General features: G+C 39.4%; 1 protein-coding gene across 1 annotated transcript; it reads left to right on the forward strand.

The window, feature by feature from the left end:
* The first annotated feature begins 1,942 nt into the window (after positions 1-1,942).
* LOC124959071 (olfactory receptor 5B2-like) lies at positions 1,943-16,876 on the forward strand. The gene is made up of 3 exons (XM_047517713.1): positions 1,943-2,855; positions 10,753-10,775; positions 16,766-16,876. Exons 1-3 carry the CDS (start codon positions 1,943-1,945, stop codon positions 16,874-16,876), a joined length of 1,047 nt encoding a protein of 348 aa, XP_047373669.1.
* Positions 16,877-19,010: the final 2,134 nt, after the last annotated feature.

Here is a 19,010-nt window from a genome sequence, read left to right on the forward strand (position 1 = left end):
TCCTATTCTTCAACAAATGAATATTTTTAAACTTGGAGCTTTCCCCAAAAGAGTGTCTGCAGGTTAAAGATAACCTCCAAACAGTGAACTTTCAACCCTGAATATCTGTGATTCAATGATAGGTTGATAGAGAATGAGAAAAGGCACAATCTTTCAACTCAAGCCAAAAAAAATGAACCTTAATAAAGAAATTGAACAGAAGAAGGGCTCACATGGAATGCCCAGAGCCATCAATCCTATGGGCAGATCATGAACAGTGTGAAAGCACATAAATCTCAGTAGACTTAGTACTAACCTCATCTAGGTCTGAAGCCCCCTATGTGGGTACCCACTTTTCTCAAACCACAGAAGGGCCCGAAGTCCATCCTAGTAGTGATAGTGTAGATAGAACGTTTCAGGTTGTGCTAGACACTCAGCATTTACTCATTTTTAATGTGTTATCTCAATTTTCACAGTAGCACCTTGAGGTAGGGTCACTACTACCATGACCTGCGTAGCAGTCACAAAGGTTTCTTGAGTAGGAGTGACGGGAGATGAAGAAAAATCACAGAGACAAAGAATACACAGAGATAATTTCACTAAAAACCAGGTGGGAAACTGCACTCGGATATGGTAGCAGGAACCCAGAACTAGCCCAGCAAGTTTCTCATAATGAGGAGGTGAAATTACAGGGACACTGTAAATTGTCCAATGCTTGTAAGTAGTCAGAGACTTCCTTGTGCATATAAAAGTTACAGAGTTAGAAACATTTTGCAACAGCTACCACCCTATTATTTTGTTGTTGTTGTTGTTGCATGAATGGTATCTTGTATTCCACTATCTTGACAAATACTAATAATATATTTTTAAAAGTCACTTAGGTTTTCTAAGACTGTGTCACTTATAAATAATGATAACATTGCTACACTATTATTGAAGTGCTAAAAACTTTCTGCCATTATCCTCCTGTCCCAGGGCACCCATTGTCCTGGGAGATCTGGTAACTGTTAGCATCAGAGATAAGAGTATAGACTGATAGCATCCTTACCCGTGGCAAGGAATGTTTCCCAGACTTGGCTTTGCCAAAACTTCAGGATCAGCTGATGACAGGGGGCTCATCCACTCTCCACACATTACCATCTAAATTTTGCACAGGGGAATTAGGTGACAGCAGTGATTCTTAGCCTGCAGATGTAGGGTTGGTGCACACCTCTGCACAGAGAGGGCCGGCACCTGATGCTGTGCCCTCCCCCACCAGAACTGCCTCCATGGCACCACTTTCTCACCACCTCCACCATGCATGTATCTCAGGAGCTTGCTGCAAAATCCTAAACACTGAGCTTGGATCATTGCAGACAATGAGCAATTGTAAATTGCAATTTTAGTTTAGACCATGAATATGGTAATCATCATTCTGTCTGTGACCAAAGCTTGACTTTCCAATTAATATTTCTACAAGCATGAATGTATCACTCAACCTCTGGTGTCTCACAATCCAAATGAAAGTAACAACACTCCTTCGTTATAAAATTGTTGAGAAATTAGGGGATAGAGATAGAGTGTCCAGAATCCAGACAAGTTCCTGGCACATGAGTTACACAGAAGAAGTCTGTGAAGACATGAAAACATGAACTGATTGATTTATTAATTCCAGCATTGTCATGTATAGTTTACTAAATTTTCAAAATCTCAGCTCACACAGATATCAAATTTTAAATCATGAACATGGTCCAGGTAGACTCCCCATTTAACATGCCGGAGCTGTACAGATAATTAATACACTAAACTATATTGTGAGGCTCATGTTTTATTTATGAGAAATTTGAAGTACATAGTGTGACTACAGTGATAACATAATGCACATGGTAGATATACATTCGGGTTTCACTGGAGTCTCTGCTATGTTGAGAGCCCCATTGTTATTCCTCTTTGCTACAGTGCATCTTGTGATTCCCAAGCATTGATGGAGAACAGGACAGAAGTGGTGGACTTCATCCTCCTAGGACTAACCAGTGCCCCAGAACTACAAGTGGCCCTCTTTATCATGATCACCCTCATCTACCTCATCGATGTGGTTGGTAACCTGGGGATGATCCTATTGATCCTCCTGGACTCCCGACTCCACACGCCCATGTACTTTTTCCTTGGTAACCTGTCTCTGGCAGACTTCTGCTATTCTTCAGCTGTCACCCCCACAGTCATGGCTGGGCTCATTTTAGGAAACTGCGTAATTTCCTACAATGCCTGTGCTGCTCAAGCGTTCTTGTTTGGAGCCTTTGCTGGTGTGGAAAATTTATTCTTGGCCGCAATGGCCTTTGACCGCTATGCTGCAGTATGTAAGCCCCTGCACTACACCACCACCATGACGACCAGTGTGTGTGTGTGTCTGGCTGCAGGCTGCTACGTCGGGGGTTTCCTGAATGCCTCCGTCCACACTGGGGAAACGTTCAGTCTCTCCTTCTGTAAGTCCAACGTGGTCCACCACTTCTTCTGTGATATTCCAGCAGTCATGTCTCTCTCTTGCTCTGATAGACATGTCAATGAGCTGGTTCTTGTTTATGTAGCCAGCTTCATTATCTTTTCTGCCCTCCTAGTTATCTTGGTATCCTACCTATTCATATTTGTCACCATTCTAAAGATGCGCTCAGCTGCAGGATACCAGAAGGCTCTGTCCACCTGTGCCTCCCACCTCACTGCTGTCTCCATTTTCTATGGGACAGTTATCTTCATGTACTTACAGCCCAGCTCCAGCCACTCCATGGACACCGACAAGATTGCCTCCGTCTTTTACACTATGGTCATCCCCATGCTGAACCCTGTGGTCTACAGCCTCAGGAACAAGGAGGTCAAGAGTGCATTCAAAAAAGTCATTGGAAGCACCATTCATTGAAGACAATGTTCTGCTGCCATGTGATCTTTGGACCTTTGTCTGGTGCACAGGGCTTCCTTTCTCACTCCCTGTTCCGTCTACTGGTCTATATGTCCATTGTCAGGACAGTACCATGCGACTTTGGTGATCATAACTTTGTAGAAAATTTTCAAGTCAGGAATTCTGATGCCTGCAGTTTGGTCTGCCTATTTTTTCATCCCTCAGGATTGTTTTGCTCTTCTGTCTTTTATGTTTCCATGACATCGGTGTTTCTAAATTACAATTATTCATGCATGCCGATTATACAAATAAATGGCTTAACTGTGACACTTCCATAAAAGCATGTGTCATGCTTGGATTTTATCCCTACTACCCTCTTATACTCTTCCTTCTCTCCTTCTCCCACCAGTCCTTTTACTTTTCCCTAAAAGTACCTTCCAATTGTCTGTTTTTCCTCTTCACTTCCACATAAGAGAAAAAAAAAGTGATCTGCCTTATTTTGCTAACATGGAATGATTATAAAAAAATTACGTCTCAGAAATTATATCATATCCATTCATTGTTCTTGAGTTTGTATGACCCACCTGTGGACTGTACTGGATTCAGAACTCTTCTAGTTTTTTCTAATATCTGTGTACAATTCTGCAGCTAAGAATGGGAATTGCTCTTTCTGAAAACCTTGTAAACTAAAACCAGATGACTAGTTGCAAGTCTCATGCCTGAAGCTGTGGGTCACACGGGGAGGGTTCATGAAACCAAAGCCAGGGACGTAGTTGGTGAAGCAGTGCTAACCTCACATGTGAATCCCTGGGTTCAACTTTTAGTACTGATTGGGGCCAGGGTGGGGGTGTTATCGAATCACCTAAAACCGTAACCAGAGATATCCAAACTATAAAATTGCTGGTTCCATGCTGTAGACACCTTTTCCCAAGCCCTTCGAAACAGACTCCCTGTTGTAATGAGACCCTAACCTCCTTGTAATGCCTGTTTTCCCACTTGACCTGATAACACTATAATTAAAATTCCACAATCGATAGCTGTGTGGGTACTTTGACAGAACCTGACCTGAGAATTTCTTCAGAGTACCTAGTGACACCTTTGACAAAATCCACACCAGTTAGCAGAGGACCAGCCCTGCACAGAGGAACAATCAAAACCTAACCACATGCCATTTAGGGGAATGGAATGAACCTGATGTCTTGGAGAGTATGTTAATACTCCCTGAGTGGTGGGTGGGGAAGGAGAAAGTGTGCATAGAGAAGCACTCTGCGCCCCTTTGACTGGTTCAGATTGTCTAGCCATTGTTATATGTGCATTTTAGTCAATATTGCTGCTATTAAAGGGTAAGTCCTAATTGCCCAAAATTTGTTAGAAGTAGCAAAATAGTCTCTATATATCCTTTTGTTAGTTTTTAGGAAGAACTGTCTTCTGGGAATGACCTTTGTTAATCCACCTCTTGAAGCTAGGAGTAGTCCTGAATTTAGTCACTGGAATGGTGAAGAGGAAGAAGAGAAAGGGGGAGGGGGAGGGCTCTTTGCTAGTATCCCCATACCTGGAAGACAGGTGTAGATTATAACCACAGATCTATAGGTGCATTTTTGATAAAGTACTTGTGTTCACTGTGCACAAAGTTCATACTTTATTTCACAACATCTAAGCTTTCCTGACTTGACAGGGGAACATAAAAAGTAGAGCTAGTGAATTAACCAAATTATAAATATCTTTTTGTTATAATTGATAGAAAAGCTGCATCTTGGACATGGAATTGCTTTATCGTTGGACAGTGTGTATGGAGACTTGTTCATTAGGCTGGTAGCAGAGGGGCCAGGAAAGCACACAGGGAAAGAGGGGAGCAAGTGCTCAAGGATTTACATTTTGATGTGAGTCTCTGGAGTGTGCATCTTCTGGCTGTACTGTAGGAATGGTTTTCACTGGGAACATGTTTTCTTGCTAATATTTTAGTAGCAGAAAACTGGTAATGAAACAAGCTTGGTGTATTCTGCTGCTTTGTCTCATCTTAAATTGAGCATCGAGGGAATGCATTATTTTAGTTGTAACTCTGACAGTTTGTCTATCGAGAGACCTGTTGCCATTTCTATCTTCAGTGAAATATTTGTCCCCAAGAAATGGTAACAGATAGAGTTGGTGTAGTGTGTTCTCGGTTATCAAAGATATTTATGTAACTTTGGGAGTTTGAACTGGTGAATATTCAAGATGTGTGGAAAAGTATGATACGCACTACGATCTCAGTCACACAAAATGGGATTTTTTGTATGTATATACATGACCTGGAGGAACAACTAAATTGCTTCTGACTGGATGACTTTGTTCTTTGATTGTGTTTTTGTTTTTCCTAGAATACAAATATTAACTATTAAAAAACAAAAGCTATTTTAAAAAAACAAAATAAGAAGAAAAAAAAAAAAAGAAAGAAAAAAAGAAACCTAACCACAGAGTGGCTGGCCAGTAATGCTCTCAGAGACAGTTCTTGTTCCAAAAATGGGGGAAATGCTGGTAATCACGTATAAATAAATTTTAAAATGCTCTTGCTTTTCCTCCATTTTTGTCATACCCTGCCTATTTTATGCTTTTGAAAAGTGAAATGTGAAAAAGTAGATTCTATAAAATAACTCTAGCTTTTAAATTAATTCATTAATTCATTTAAGATGCTTCAGTTCTATTTTGAAAAATAATGTTGACAATAAAAAATTGTGCTTTCATTTAAAACCGTGCTACTTTCTTATCTGAAATTAGAACCCTTAGAACAATTGCTCAACTAAAGAAAAAAAGTAAGAGGAAAGATCAGTAGAATGGACAAATGGGATTGAGGAGAAGGATAGAGGGATGGGAAAAGGGAAGATGGGTGGGGTGAGTCTGAACTTACGGACGTGCACGCGGGGGTGTGGCACCGGGAATCCCAACATCAGATACGTCCACAGGACACTCATTTACCAAACGCTTTCAATAAATCACAGAGAGCTCTGTAGAACAGAGGTAGGGAGGCAGAAGGAAAAGAGAAGTGTGGAGTGGGGAAGCACCCTGCACTGGATTAGAGCAAATTACAGTCTGTGCTTTTGCAATTATGCCCAAATGTAGCCTAATGTTTTATATAACTAGAAAGACTGATTTTTTAAAAGAGTAAAATGTTCTGTGTGCTGTTCACACAGTAGGGTGAATATAGATAATGGTTATATATGCAATAAACCAGAAAAATGGACTTAGAATGTTTTCATCATAAGGAAACAATAAATATGTGAAATAGATATGTTTAGCATGACTTATTTATCTATTTTGTGGGGGGAGGGTTACTGGGGATGAAATTCAGGGACACTTGGTCACTGAACCACATCCCCAGCCCTATTTTGTGTTTTATTTATAGACAGGGTCTCACTAAGTGCTTAGCACCTCACTTTTGCTGAGGCTGGCTTTGAACTCACAATCCTTCAGTCTCAGCCTCTTGAGCCGCTGGGATTATAGGCGGGTGCCACTGCACCCAGCTGTTTAACCCAATTTAAACATTACGAAAAATATTTATTGAAATATCACATGAAAGTCCATCGACATGTCTAATATTATGTTTTTATGTCTCAATTAAAATAAATTTGAGTATAAACCAAGGAGTGGGATAACTGGGTCAGAAGGTGGGTCCATTCCAAGTTTCCTGAGGATTCTCCACACTGCTTTCCAGAGTGGCTGCACCAATTTGCAACTCCACCAGCAATGTAAAAATGTGCCTTTTTCCCCACATCCATGCCAACATCTATTATTGTTTGTTCTTGGTAATATCCATTCTACTTGGAGAAAGAGGAAAACTTAATACCAAAGGACTTAAAATTAGCAAACTGAATAACACAGCCACATCAATGTTTACGGCAGCTCAATCCACAATACCTAGATTGTGGAACCAAACTAGATGCACTTCAACAGATGAATGGATAAAGAAACTGTAGTATACATACACAATGGAATATTATTCAGTCATAAAGAAAAATAATATGATGGCATTTGCAGATGGAATGAATGGATGGAATTGAAGAATATCATGCTAAGTGAAAGAAGCCAATCCCCAAAAACCAAAGGCTGAATGTTTTCCCTGCTAAGTGAATGATGATATATAATCGGGGTGGGTGTGAGAGAAGAATGGAGGAACTATAGATTACGTAGAGGGAAATGAGAGGGAGGCGCGTTTGAAAAATGGTGGCATGAGACAGACATCATTACCTTATGCACATGTATGATTACACGAATGGTGTGAATCTACATCATGCACAACCATAGAAATGAAATGATGTACCCCATTTATGTAAAATGAATCAAAATGAAGTCTGTAAAATATAAAAAAGAAAAAATAAATTTGATAAAAAGTTAAAAAGTTAAAAAAAAAGGTAATATTAGTTTAAAATTTATAGTCTAGTAATCCAATTATTTTATTTATTGAATTAATTTTATCCTTTGGTATATGTAATATTTACATATATGCTATATAAAATGTGATATATTTCATACATTACATTATGAATGTATAAAATATAACATATACAAGCAAACCCCATCAAAATCTCAATTACACGGAAGGTGGTGGAAGAGAACTACCCTTCATGTGATTGCAAGAGAGAAGAGTTGGAGTAACAAAGAAGAAATTATAACTGTGGAACGTGAGAGAGAGAGAGAGAGAGAGAGAACTCTTAGAACCAATGAGGAAGTGATGGAAAACCTAAAAAGCACAGAGAATCGGAAAAGTAACACAGAAAAGTGCAAAGCAATTTACAACTTCAATTCTTTTTTTATTAAAATATTTTTTATTTTTACAGACATATTTTGATCCATTGTACACAAATGGGGTACAAATTTTCATTTCTATGGTTGTACACAATGTAGATTCACACCATTCATGTAATCATACATATATATAGGGTAATACAGTCTGTTTCATTCTACTGTTTTTCCATCCCCACCTACTTCCACCCCTTTTTCCTCTACACCATCCAAAGTTCCTTCATTCTTCTCTTCCCCCCATCACCTCTACTCATTATATATTGTCATGAACTTATCAGAGAAAACATTCAGCCTTTGGTTTTTGGGGGCTTGGCCTATTTCACTTAGTATGATATTTTCCAACTTCATCCATTTACCAGCAATTGCCATAATTTTGTTCTTCTTTATGATTGAGTAATATTCCATTGTGTATATATACCACAGTTTCTTTCTCCATTTGTCAATTGAAGGGCATCTAGGTTGATTCCACAATCTAGCTATTGTGAATTGAACTGCTATAAACATTGATGTGGCTGCTTTACTATAGTATGCTGATTTTAAGTCTTTTGGGTATAAACCGAGGAGTGGGATAGCTGGGTCAAATGGTGGGTCCATGCCAAGCTTTCTGAGGAATCTCCATACTGCTTTCCAGATTGGCTGCACCAATTTACAACTGCACCAGCAATGTGTGAGTGTGCCTTTTTCCCCACATCCTCCCTAACACTTATTATTGCTTGTGTTCTTGATAATAGCCATTCTAATTGGAGGTAGATGAAATGTGAGGGTGGTTTTAATTTGCATTTCTCTAATGACTAGGGATGATGAGCCCTTTTTCATATATTGTTGATCACCTGTATATCTTCGGTGAAGTATCTGCCCAGTTCCTTGGCCCGTTTATTGATTGGGTTCTTTGTAGTTTGGGTGTAAAGTTCTTTAAGTTCTTTATAAACTTTGGAGATGAGTGCTCTGCCTGAAGTGTGCGTGGAAAAAACTTCGATCCTGGCTCAACCCAGGTAGGGACCAAACTGCGGCAGAGATCAGAAACCCTGCTGCCTTGACTGGCTGGGAGATGGCCCTGCAGGAGGCAGTGTCTGAACAAACCTGCTGAGAGGATCATGCAGAGCAGGGCGACTGTGGTGGAGGAGAGGGGAGGGAGGCACAGCTGGTCCTGCCCCATGACAGATGTGTCCCCACTCATGGGCGCATCCCATGGGGCCAGGCTGGAGGCATCAGGACTGAGTCCAGCAACCCATGCTTCCCGTGACCCCCCAGCAAGAACTCAGTGGTTGGATTGCTCCCCGGCTTCAGAGGCATTCCGGGGAGACTCTGTGGCTGCACGTTGGCCTTGGGTGCCTGGGACTGGAAACCTCCGGGCTGGATCGCTGCCTGCCCGGAGCAGCCCACACGCTGCCCAACTCGCCGGGTCAGTGAGAGGGGCTGGCAGTGACCCCGGCAGTGCCCACCCACCGGGCGCGCACACTAACGGCCTCGGGAGAGGAGACAGCCCTGCCTGGTCAACAACCGGGTGCGGGGTGCTTCCTGCCCCAAGTCTCTGGCCTCGGTCTGCCGAGAGGATTCCCAGCAGCGCGGCCCCTTCTCCTGCAGCACCTGGCGGATTCCAACCATGGGAGACCTGTGTTCAAGTGTCCGCAAGTACCTCACCTTCTTGATTTTTTTTCTCCTCCTTGTCTATCCAGAATCAATAACCATGCTTTGATTATTTGACTGAGTGTAGCAAGAGTAACGACGCAGGCTCTTTTGAATTCGTTTTGTTGAAATTTTGAGGAGGAATCTCAGATGGGACTTTTAGAAACCTTGAGGCTACAAAGTCAAACCAAGCAGACTTTATAGTTTTACCTGCAGTACTTTGTATCTTGAGGCTGCCAGGAAGTAACAGTCTTGCTTACTCATCAAATCTAAGGGAATGTGGAGTCAAGAACTTTATGGACCTGTTTTGGTTTCTGTTTGTTTGATTGTTTGTTTGTTGTACCAGGGATTGAACCCAGGGGTGCTGAACCACTGAGCCACATCCCCAGCCCTTTTTTACATTTTATTTAAAGACAGGGTCTTGCTAAGTTGCTTAGGGCCTCACTAAGTTGCTGAGACTGGTTTTGAACTGGCAATCCTCCTGCCTCAGCCTCCTGAGCTGCTGGGATTATAGCCATGTGCCACTGCAACCAGGCAATGTACATTTTTTTTAAATTCATTTTTATTGGAAACAAGTGGGATACATCTTGTTTCTCTGTTAGTACATGAAGTAGAGGCATACCATTTGTGTAATCATACATTTACCTATGGTAATGGTTTTTGATTCATTCTGTTATTTTTTTTCTCCCCCCCACCCCTCCCACCCCTCTTATCCCTCTATAGAGTCCCTCCTTCTTCCATTCCTGCCCCCTTCCCATCCCCTATATGTGTCATCATCCACTTATCAGTGAGATCATTCGTCCTTTGGTTTTTTTGAGATTGACTTATCTCACTTAGCATGATATTCTCCAACTGCATCCATTTCCCTGCAAATGCCATGAATTTATTATTCTTTATGACTGAGTAATATTCCATGGTATATATATACCACTGTTTCCTTATCCATTTATCAATTGAGGGACATCTAGTTTCGTTCCACAATCTGGCTATTGTGAACTGAGCAGCTATGAACATTGTTGTGGCTGTATCTCTGTAGTACACTAATTTTAAGTCCTTTGGGTATAGGCCAAGGAGTGGGATAGCTGGGTCAAATGGTAGGTACATTCCAAGTTTTCTAAGGAATCTCCAAACTGCTTTCCAGAGTGACTGCACTAATTTGCAGCCCCACCAGCAATGTATGAGTGTACCTTTTTCCCCACATCCTCTCCACCACCTATTGTTGCTTGTATTCTTCATAATCGCCTTTCTAATTGGGGTGAGAAGGAATCTTAGTGTAGTTTTGATTTGCATTTTTCTTATTACTAGAGATGGTGAACATTTTTTCATATGTTTGTCAATTGCTTGCAGATCTTCTTCTGTAAAGTGTCTATTCATTTCCTTAGCCCATTTGTTGATTGGATTATTTGTATTCTTCGTGTATAGTTTGTTGAGTTCTTTATATATTCTGGAAATTAGTGCTCTATCTGAAGTATGATTGGCAAAGATTTTCTTCCACTCTGTAGGTTCTCTCTTCACATTGCAGATAGTTTCCTTTGCTGACAGAAAGCTTTTTAGTTTGAATCTGTCCCAGTTGTTGATTCTTGCTTTTATTTCTTGAGCTATGGGAGTCCTGTTAAGGAAGTCTGATCCTAAGCCAACAAGGTGAAGATTTGAACCTACTTTTTCTTCTATAAGATGCAAGGTCTCTGGTCTGATTTCAAGGTCCTTGATCCATTGTGAGTTGAGTTTTGTGCAGGGTGAGAGATAGGGGTTTAGTTTCATTCTGTTGCATATGGATTTCCAGTTTTCCCAGCACCATTTGTTGAAAAGGTTACCTTTCTCCATTGCATACTTTTGGCACCTTTGTCTAGTATGAGAAAATTGTATTTATTTGGGTTTGTGTCCCGTGTCCTCTATTCTGTACCATTGATCTACCTGTCTATTTTGGCGCCAATACCATGCCATTTTAGTTACTACTGCTTTGCAGTATAGTTGAAGGTCTGGTATTGTGATACCCCCTGCTTCACTCTTCCTGCTAAGGATTGCTTTAGCTATTCTGGGTTTCTTATTCTTCCAGATGAATTTCATGATTGCTTGCTCTATTTCTGTAAGGTACATCATTGGGATTTTAATTGGAATTGCATTGAATCTGTATAGCACTTTTGGTAGTATGGCCATTTTGACAATATTAGTTCTGCCTATCCAAGAACATGGGAGATCTTTCCATCTTCTAAGGTTTTCCTTAATTTCTTTCTTTAGTGTTCTGTAGTTCTCATTGTAGAGGTCTTTCACCTCTTTTGTTACATTGATTCCCAAGTATTTTATTTGTTTTGAAGCTATTGTGAATGGGGTAGTTTTCCTAATTTCTCTTTCTGAAGATTCATCACTTATGTATAAAAATGCATTGGATTTATGAGCATTGATCTTGTAACCTGCTACTTTACTGAATTCACTTATGAGTTCTAAAAGTTTTCTGGTGGAATTTTCTGGTTCCTCTAAATACATAATCATGTCATCAGCAAATAGGGATAGTTTGAGTTCTTCTTTTCCTATTCGTATTCCTTTAATTTCCTTGGTCTAATTGCTCTGGCTAGAATTTCGAGGACAATGTTGAACAGAAGTGGTGAAAGAGGGCATCCCTGCCTTGTTCCAGTTTTTAGGGGAAATGCTTTCAGTTTTTCACCACTTAAAATGATATTGGTCATGGGCTTAGCATAGATGGCCTTTACAATGTTAAGGAATGTTCCCACTATCCCTATTTTTTCTAGTGTTTTGAGCATGAAGGGATGCTGTATTTTATCAAATGCTTTTTCTGCATCTATCGAAATAATCATGTGATTCTTAACTTTAAGTCTATTGATATGGTGAATTACATTTATTGATTTCCAGATGTTGAACCAGCCTTGCATCCCTGGGATAAAACCCACTTGATCGTGGTCCACTATCTTTTTAATATATTTTTGTTTGTGATTTGCTGAGATTTTGTTGAGAATTTTTGCATCAATGTTCATTAAGGATATTGGTCTGAAATTTTCTTTCCTCGATGTGTCTCTGTCTGGTTTAGGTATCAGGGTGATATTGGCTTCATAGAATGAGTTTGGGAGGGTTCCCTCCTCTTCTATTTCATGGAATACTTAGAGGAGTATTGGAATGAGCTCTTCTTTAAAGGTTTTGTAGAACTCGGCTGAGAACCCATCTGGTCCATACTTTTCATTGTTGGTAGGCTTTTGATGACTTCTTCTATTTCATTTCTTGAAATTGATCTATTTAAATTGTGTATGTCCTCCTTGTTCAGTTTAGGTAATTCATATGTCTCTAGAAACCTGTTGATGTCTTCAAAATTTTCTATTTTGTTGGAGTATAGATTTTCAAAATATCTTCTAATTCTGTTTTGTATTTCAATCGTATCTGTCATGATATTTCCTTGTCCATTCCGAATTTTAGTGATTTGGGTTTTCTCTCTTCTTCTCTTTGTTAGTGTGGCTAAGGGTTTATCAATTTTGTTTATTTTTTCAAAGAACCAACTATTTATTTTGTCAATTTTTTTGATTGTTTCTTTTGTTTCAATTTAATTGATTTCAGCTCTAATTTTAACTATTTCCTGTCGTCTACTACTTTTGGTGTTGGTCTGTTCTTCTTTTTCTAGGACTTTGAGCTGTAGAGTTAGGTTGTTTATTTGCTGATTTTTTCTTCTTTTATTGAATGCACTCCATGAAATTAACTTTCCTCTGAGAACTGCTTTCATAGTGTCCCAGAGATTTTGATATGTTGTTTCTTTGTTCTCATTTACCTCTAAGAATTTTTTAATTTCCTTCCTGATATCTTCTGTTATCCATTCATCATACAATAGAGTATTATTTAATCTCCAGGTGTTGGAGTAGTTTCTGCTTTTTACTTTGTCATTTATTTCTAATTTCAATCAATTATGATCTGATAGAATACAAGGTAGTATCTCTGTCTTCTTGTATTTGCTAATAGTAGCTTTGTGGCATAAAATATGGTCTTTTTTAGAGAAGGATCCATGTGCTGCTGAGCAGAAAGTGTATTCGCTCTTGGTTGGATGGTATATTCTATAAATGTCTGTTAAGTCTAAATTATTGATTATTTTTTTTTAAGATCTATGGTTTCTTTGTCCAATTTTTGTTTGGATGATCTATACAGTGGTGAGAGAGGTGTGTTAAAATCACCTAGTATTATTGTGTTGTGGTCTATTTGATTTCTGTCATTGAGAAGGATTTGTTTGACATATATGGATGAGCCACTGTTCGGGGCATAGGTATTTATGATTGTTATATCTTGCTGACTTATGCTTCCCTTAAGCAGTATGAAATGTCCTTCTTTATTCCTTCTGCCTAACTTTGGCTCTAAGTCCACATTATCTGATATGAGGATTGATACTATGGCTTTTTTGCTGAGTTCATGTGCACAGTATGTTTTTTCCCATCCTCTCACCTTTAGTCTATGGGTATCTCTTTCTATTAGGTGAGTCTCTTGCAGGCAACATATTGTTGGATCTTTCTTTTTAATCCAATCTGTCAGTCTATATCTTTTGATTGATGAGTTCAGACCATTAACATTCAGGGTTATTATTGAGATATGATTTGTATTCCTGGTCATTTGGCTCATTTTTTTTTTTCTGACACCACTTGGTTTCTCCTTTATTTGGCTAGTCCTTTAGGGTAGTTCCTCTCTTTGCTGATTTACATCATTGTATTGCATCTCTTACTCATGGAATATTTTGCTGAGAATGTTCTGTAGTGCCAGCTTTCTTTTGGTAAATTCTTTTAGCTTTTGTTTATCATGGAAGGATTTTATTTTGTCGTCAAATCTGAAGGTAAGTTTTGCTGGGTATAAGATTCTTGGTTGGCATCCGTTTTCTTTCAGGGCTTGGTAAATGTTGTTCCAGACCCTTCTAGCTTTTAGGGTCTGGATCGAAACATCTGCTGATATCTGTATTGATTTCCTCCTGAATGTAATTTGATTCTTCTCTCTCACAGTCTTTAAAATTCTGTCTTTATTTTGTACATTAGGTATTTTCATTATAATGTGCCTTGGTGTGGGTCTATTGTAATTTTGTGTATTTGGAGTCCTATAAGCCTCTTGAATTTTATTTTCCATTTCATTGTTCAGATTTGGGAAATTTTCTGAAATTATTTCATTGAATAGATTGTTCATCCCTTTGGTTTATTTCTCTAAGCCTTCCTCAATCCCAATAATTCTTAAATTTGGCCTTTTCATGATATCCCATAGTTCTTGGAGATTCTGTTCATAATTTCTTACCATCTTCTCTGTTCAACTTTTTTTTCAAGGTTAAATATTTTGTCTTCAATATCTGAGGTTCTGTCTTCCAGGTGTTCTATCCTATTGGCTATGCTTTCTATGGAGTTTTTAATTTGGTTTATTGTTTCCTTTATTTCAATGATTTCTGCTTGGTTTATTTTCAATATCTCTAACTCTTTATGGAAATGATCTTTTGCTTCCTGTATTTGGTCTTTTAACTGTCGGTTGGTGCAATCATTCAATGCCTGCATTTGCCCTTTCATCTCATCCTTCAATGCCTGCAGTTGCTCCCTCATCTCCTCATTTGCTTCCCTGATCGTTCTGATTATGTACATCTGAACTCCCTTTCTGACATTTCTTCTGCCATGCTGTCATTGGATTTTATTGCTGTACCATCTAGGTTTTTTTGGGATATTTTCTTCACTTGTTTTCTCGTATTGCTCAGGTATCTACCCCTCTAGTAGTGAAACTCTGCGATATTGCAGATTTCCTCTATTGACTAATATTGTCTCTGTAGATTTCCAATAACTCACCTCTTAGCCTTCAGTAGCCTGAAGTCTTGGAGGAACTTGATAATGTGGTGCTCCACTAGGAAGCTGGCCTTCCAGGGGTGGTGGCCTTCAGGTGGGGTATATTCCCCGGTGGCTCTGATTGGTCCCGAGTCTCTCAATACCTCCTCTTTTGGCTCCTGGGTCCTGTCAAAGGTCCTCTGGCCTCCTTTAGGTGTCTCCAGAAGGCAGTTGCCCTTCCAATGATGATGACCACGCCCTCAGGAGTAATTCACAATGCCTGCACCAGCCTGTAAAGACGCCTCTGGTTAACTCCATGATGGTGACAAACCTCAGCGTGGTGGTCAGACGGGGTTGTTCAGTGGTGGCGTCTCTATTTGGCCTGGTGGTTGAGCGGGTTGGCTACCCGCCACCCCGCTCTGCAAGGCAGGCAGGTTGGTTGCCCGATTGCTACCTCCGCGATGCAAGCAGCCTGACTTGCCTGTCAGCTCACTCCGTGACTGCGACCAACCAGCAATGGCACCGACCTAGGTGCAGGGGTCAGGCGGGGTCGCTGAGTTATGATGTCTGTCCTTGGCATGCTGACTGGGCGGGTTATCTGCCTGCCCCTTACCTAGGTGCAGGGGTCAGGCTGGGTCCCTATGTACATTTTTAAATATGACCATGATTTCAGTTACATCCCATTACAGGGAGAAAAAGCGTTCTCATTGGATTTATGTGAAAGGCTATACTATCATTAAATAAATATAATTATGAATAATTGATGAATTTTTGGAGAGATCATACTAGGGATTAAAAAGTTAATATTTTATGTGTAACTTTCATAAACTAATAATAAACTGAAAAAAATAAAATTAAAATTTTATTTATACAAGTTTATCAAATTGCTGTTATAAATTTTTTAAAAGTTCTGCTTTATTGCTAGATTATAAAACAATAAAATAGAGAAATAGAAGTGTTTTCAATAAATAAATCCTAAAATAATCCCTAATCCATGACCTGTTTAGTCCCCAGAAAAAAAAACCCACACATCTACAGTCAACTAATTTTCCACAAAGGTGCTGAGAGTGCTTGCTGGAGAGAGGAGAGTCTTCTCAATAAGTGGCGCTGAGGAGATCAGATGTCCACTTGCAGAATGAAGCTAGGGCTCTGGTTCTCACCCGTGTCAAAAATCAACTCAAAAGGATTAACAACTTTGGAACTAACAGGAAAAACCCAAAGGGGAAACACTTCCAGACATTGGAATTGGCAAGGATGTTTTTGGTCAAGATTCCCAAAGAACAGGAAAGAAAAGGAAAAAGAATAAAAGTCACTTCAGAGACACATGCATACCTGTGTTAACAGCCGCACAAATCACAATCACCAAGTTGTGGAGCCAGACTAGGTGCTAATCAACAGATGAACTGGTAAAGAAAATGTTTGCGTACACGATGGTATTTATTCAGCCACAAGGAAGAACAAGCTGGGTGGAACTGGAAAGCATTATGTTAAATTAAACAAGATACTTATATCAAAGTTGGAGAGAAAGAAAGGAAAAAACAGGGTTGGGGATCTTGTAAAAATAGGAGGGAGACCATTAGGTAGAAGAAGAGGATCTTGGAGAGGGAGGAAGGGAGGGCAAAGGGAGGTACTAGGGAATGAAATTGATCAAATTTCATTCAGATGTCACCTGTATGTGTGAACATGCGCCCCCACAATGAAACCCACTCTTCTGTACAGTTCATATGCACCCATATCATTTTGACAGCAAAGAGATGGAAAATACATAGGAGAATTTAAGAGACAGGCAAGGCGAAGTAATGTCAGCAACATGGTGAAGCAGTTAGACCCAGGGAACTCCCCAGAAACACCAATATAACAATGATATACCAACCAAAATAACTCTATGAGAAATTCAGAATCTAGTTCAATAGTTGCAATTCCCCAGACCAACACAAAACCAAGAACAACCACATTAAAATAAGCAGAAACAACAATTTCACTTACTCACGTCAGCCCCTCTCTCAAGCTATCAGGGCTCAGTGCCAAGAATGCCTCAGGGCACAAATTCTCTCTCTGAAAGGAAGGGCAGCTAAGGTGTGTCCAAGTTCTAGATAGTTCAGCAGCCTTCCTGAGAGTCCAATTTCAACCTTGACCCACCCAGAGAAGCTAGGATACTGGCAAGTAGGATTTAATCCCTAGGATGCAACACCTGCAGATGAATTATGTGATTTACCTCATTAACAGAATGAAGAATGAAAATCATAGGATCATCTCAATGGATGCAGAAAGGCATTCGATATAATTAAATATCATTTCATGATTTTTTAAAAAAAGCACTCAAGAAACGAGGTTTAGAAGGAATGTACTTCAACATTATAAAAGCCAAATATGAAAAACTCAAAGCTAACATCTTGTACCCCATTACCGCATACATATCTGTGATATTCATTCTAGTTATGATTTGGAGCTGGGTGAGAGTCTACCAATAGTTGCAAAATTAAATTGTGTTGGATACGTCTGACAGTTTTTCCTTTCATATAATCCTCTATCAATAGCATCCAGATTATCTTATGGGGATGTATCTATATTAATTAGTGCAAATACTAGCTACTATACAAGCAAATTCTAAAATTGCAGTAGCATGATCATAGCGATTTTTCTTGCTCTAGTTGTTTGTTCTACAGGAACTTATGGTGGAGCCTCACTATGTGCCCTGGAATGAAAAAAGGAATATTTTAATGGAAAACAACTAACCAATCTTTTCCCTTGCAACACTTATAATCATCAAACACCCATTTAGTTCTTCCTTCCAAACAGAAAACATATTATCCACCTCCACCAGGTGCATAATCCCAACTAATTCCAACTAATCATTATGGAAGGTGAATGAATGTCCAGGCTTCTGCAGAGTGTAGATCCTCTCCAAGCAGCCCAGGTGAGTCTCCTTATTGTCCAGTAAAAGACAAGGTAGTTCATTCAACATTCTTACCCAGAACACGGTGTTAGAGTAAAGAAAATTAGAAGGGAAAAAAAAGCCTTTCATATAAAACAGTAATGGAAGAAAGACACTTGGGCCAGTTGTGAAATGCTGAATTAACATTACGAAGCCCCCCCTCCCTCGCGATAAAATATATTTCATTATGAGACTCATTTTCCACTGTTCTTCTTGGATTCTGGTCCATCTTATTAAATGATCATTGTTTTGCCCATCGTTCTTGTTTAATTAATTTATAATTCTATCTAATGGTAGGACTCATGATGCCACCTTTGTGCATGCACATAACATAATGTGCATGCACATTCCCCAGGACCTTCCCTTTCCCTGTGCGTCTCCCTCTCCCTGATCCACTTGCTCTACTCTACTCGTCTGCTTTCTTCTATTATTTTTATTATTATTATTGATGCTTTGTAATTATACATAAAAGTGGGATTCCTTGTGGCATAATAATATGTGAGCATTGGATAATTTGGCAGATTTCCTTCCCCACCACTTCCTGCACCCTCCCTCCCTCCCCTTCCTGTGCTCCTTTGGTCTCCCTTCTATCTTCAAAAGATGATGGAATTATTTTTATTTTCACTGGGGCATTTTGTCTTGTTTTGCTTTTACCAAGTGGGAAGGAATGGTAATCATAACTTAAGGTAAAATGACTTCATCATCTTTCTCCTCTTTTTTAGTCTTTTTTATTTATTGATTTATGTTGCTGCAGTGCTGTGGATTGAACCCACAGCCAGGCAAGCTCTTGCCTCTAAGCTCCACTCTCTGCCCTTTCCCTTTTCTAATCTGCATATTTACCTTTTGGGAATTGTCCTGTGAACAGTCTTTCTCTTCCCAAACAACCAAGTAACAACCGAAACACTTTTTGGATTCTGTGATTACATTTAGACAATATGCACCAATGAAAGGCATGCACTTCATTTAATAAACCTCATTTTAAAACCATCTTAATGTTTTTATGATTTGGATATGCTTATGTCTATTTCTCAAATAAAGAAATGAATATTAGATATTT

Source organism: Sciurus carolinensis, chromosome 11, assembly GCF_902686445.1.
Source record: "Sciurus carolinensis chromosome 11, mSciCar1.2, whole genome shotgun sequence".
In the NCBI taxonomy this organism is placed as follows: Eukaryota; Metazoa; Chordata; class Mammalia; order Rodentia; family Sciuridae; genus Sciurus; species Sciurus carolinensis.

Coding starts and splice junctions, on each gene's coding strand:
- LOC124959071 (XM_047517713.1), top strand. CDS start 1,943: ATGGAGAACAGGACAGAAGTGGTGGACTTCATCCTCCTAGGACTAACC. Junction 2,856..10,752: donor ATTCAAAAAAGTCATTGGAA/GCACCATTCATT, acceptor TCCACTCTGTAG/GTTCTCTCTTCACATTGCAG. Junction 10,776..16,765: donor CTCTCTTCACATTGCAGATA/GTTTCCTTTGCT, acceptor TCATTTTGACAG/CAAAGAGATGGAAAATACAT.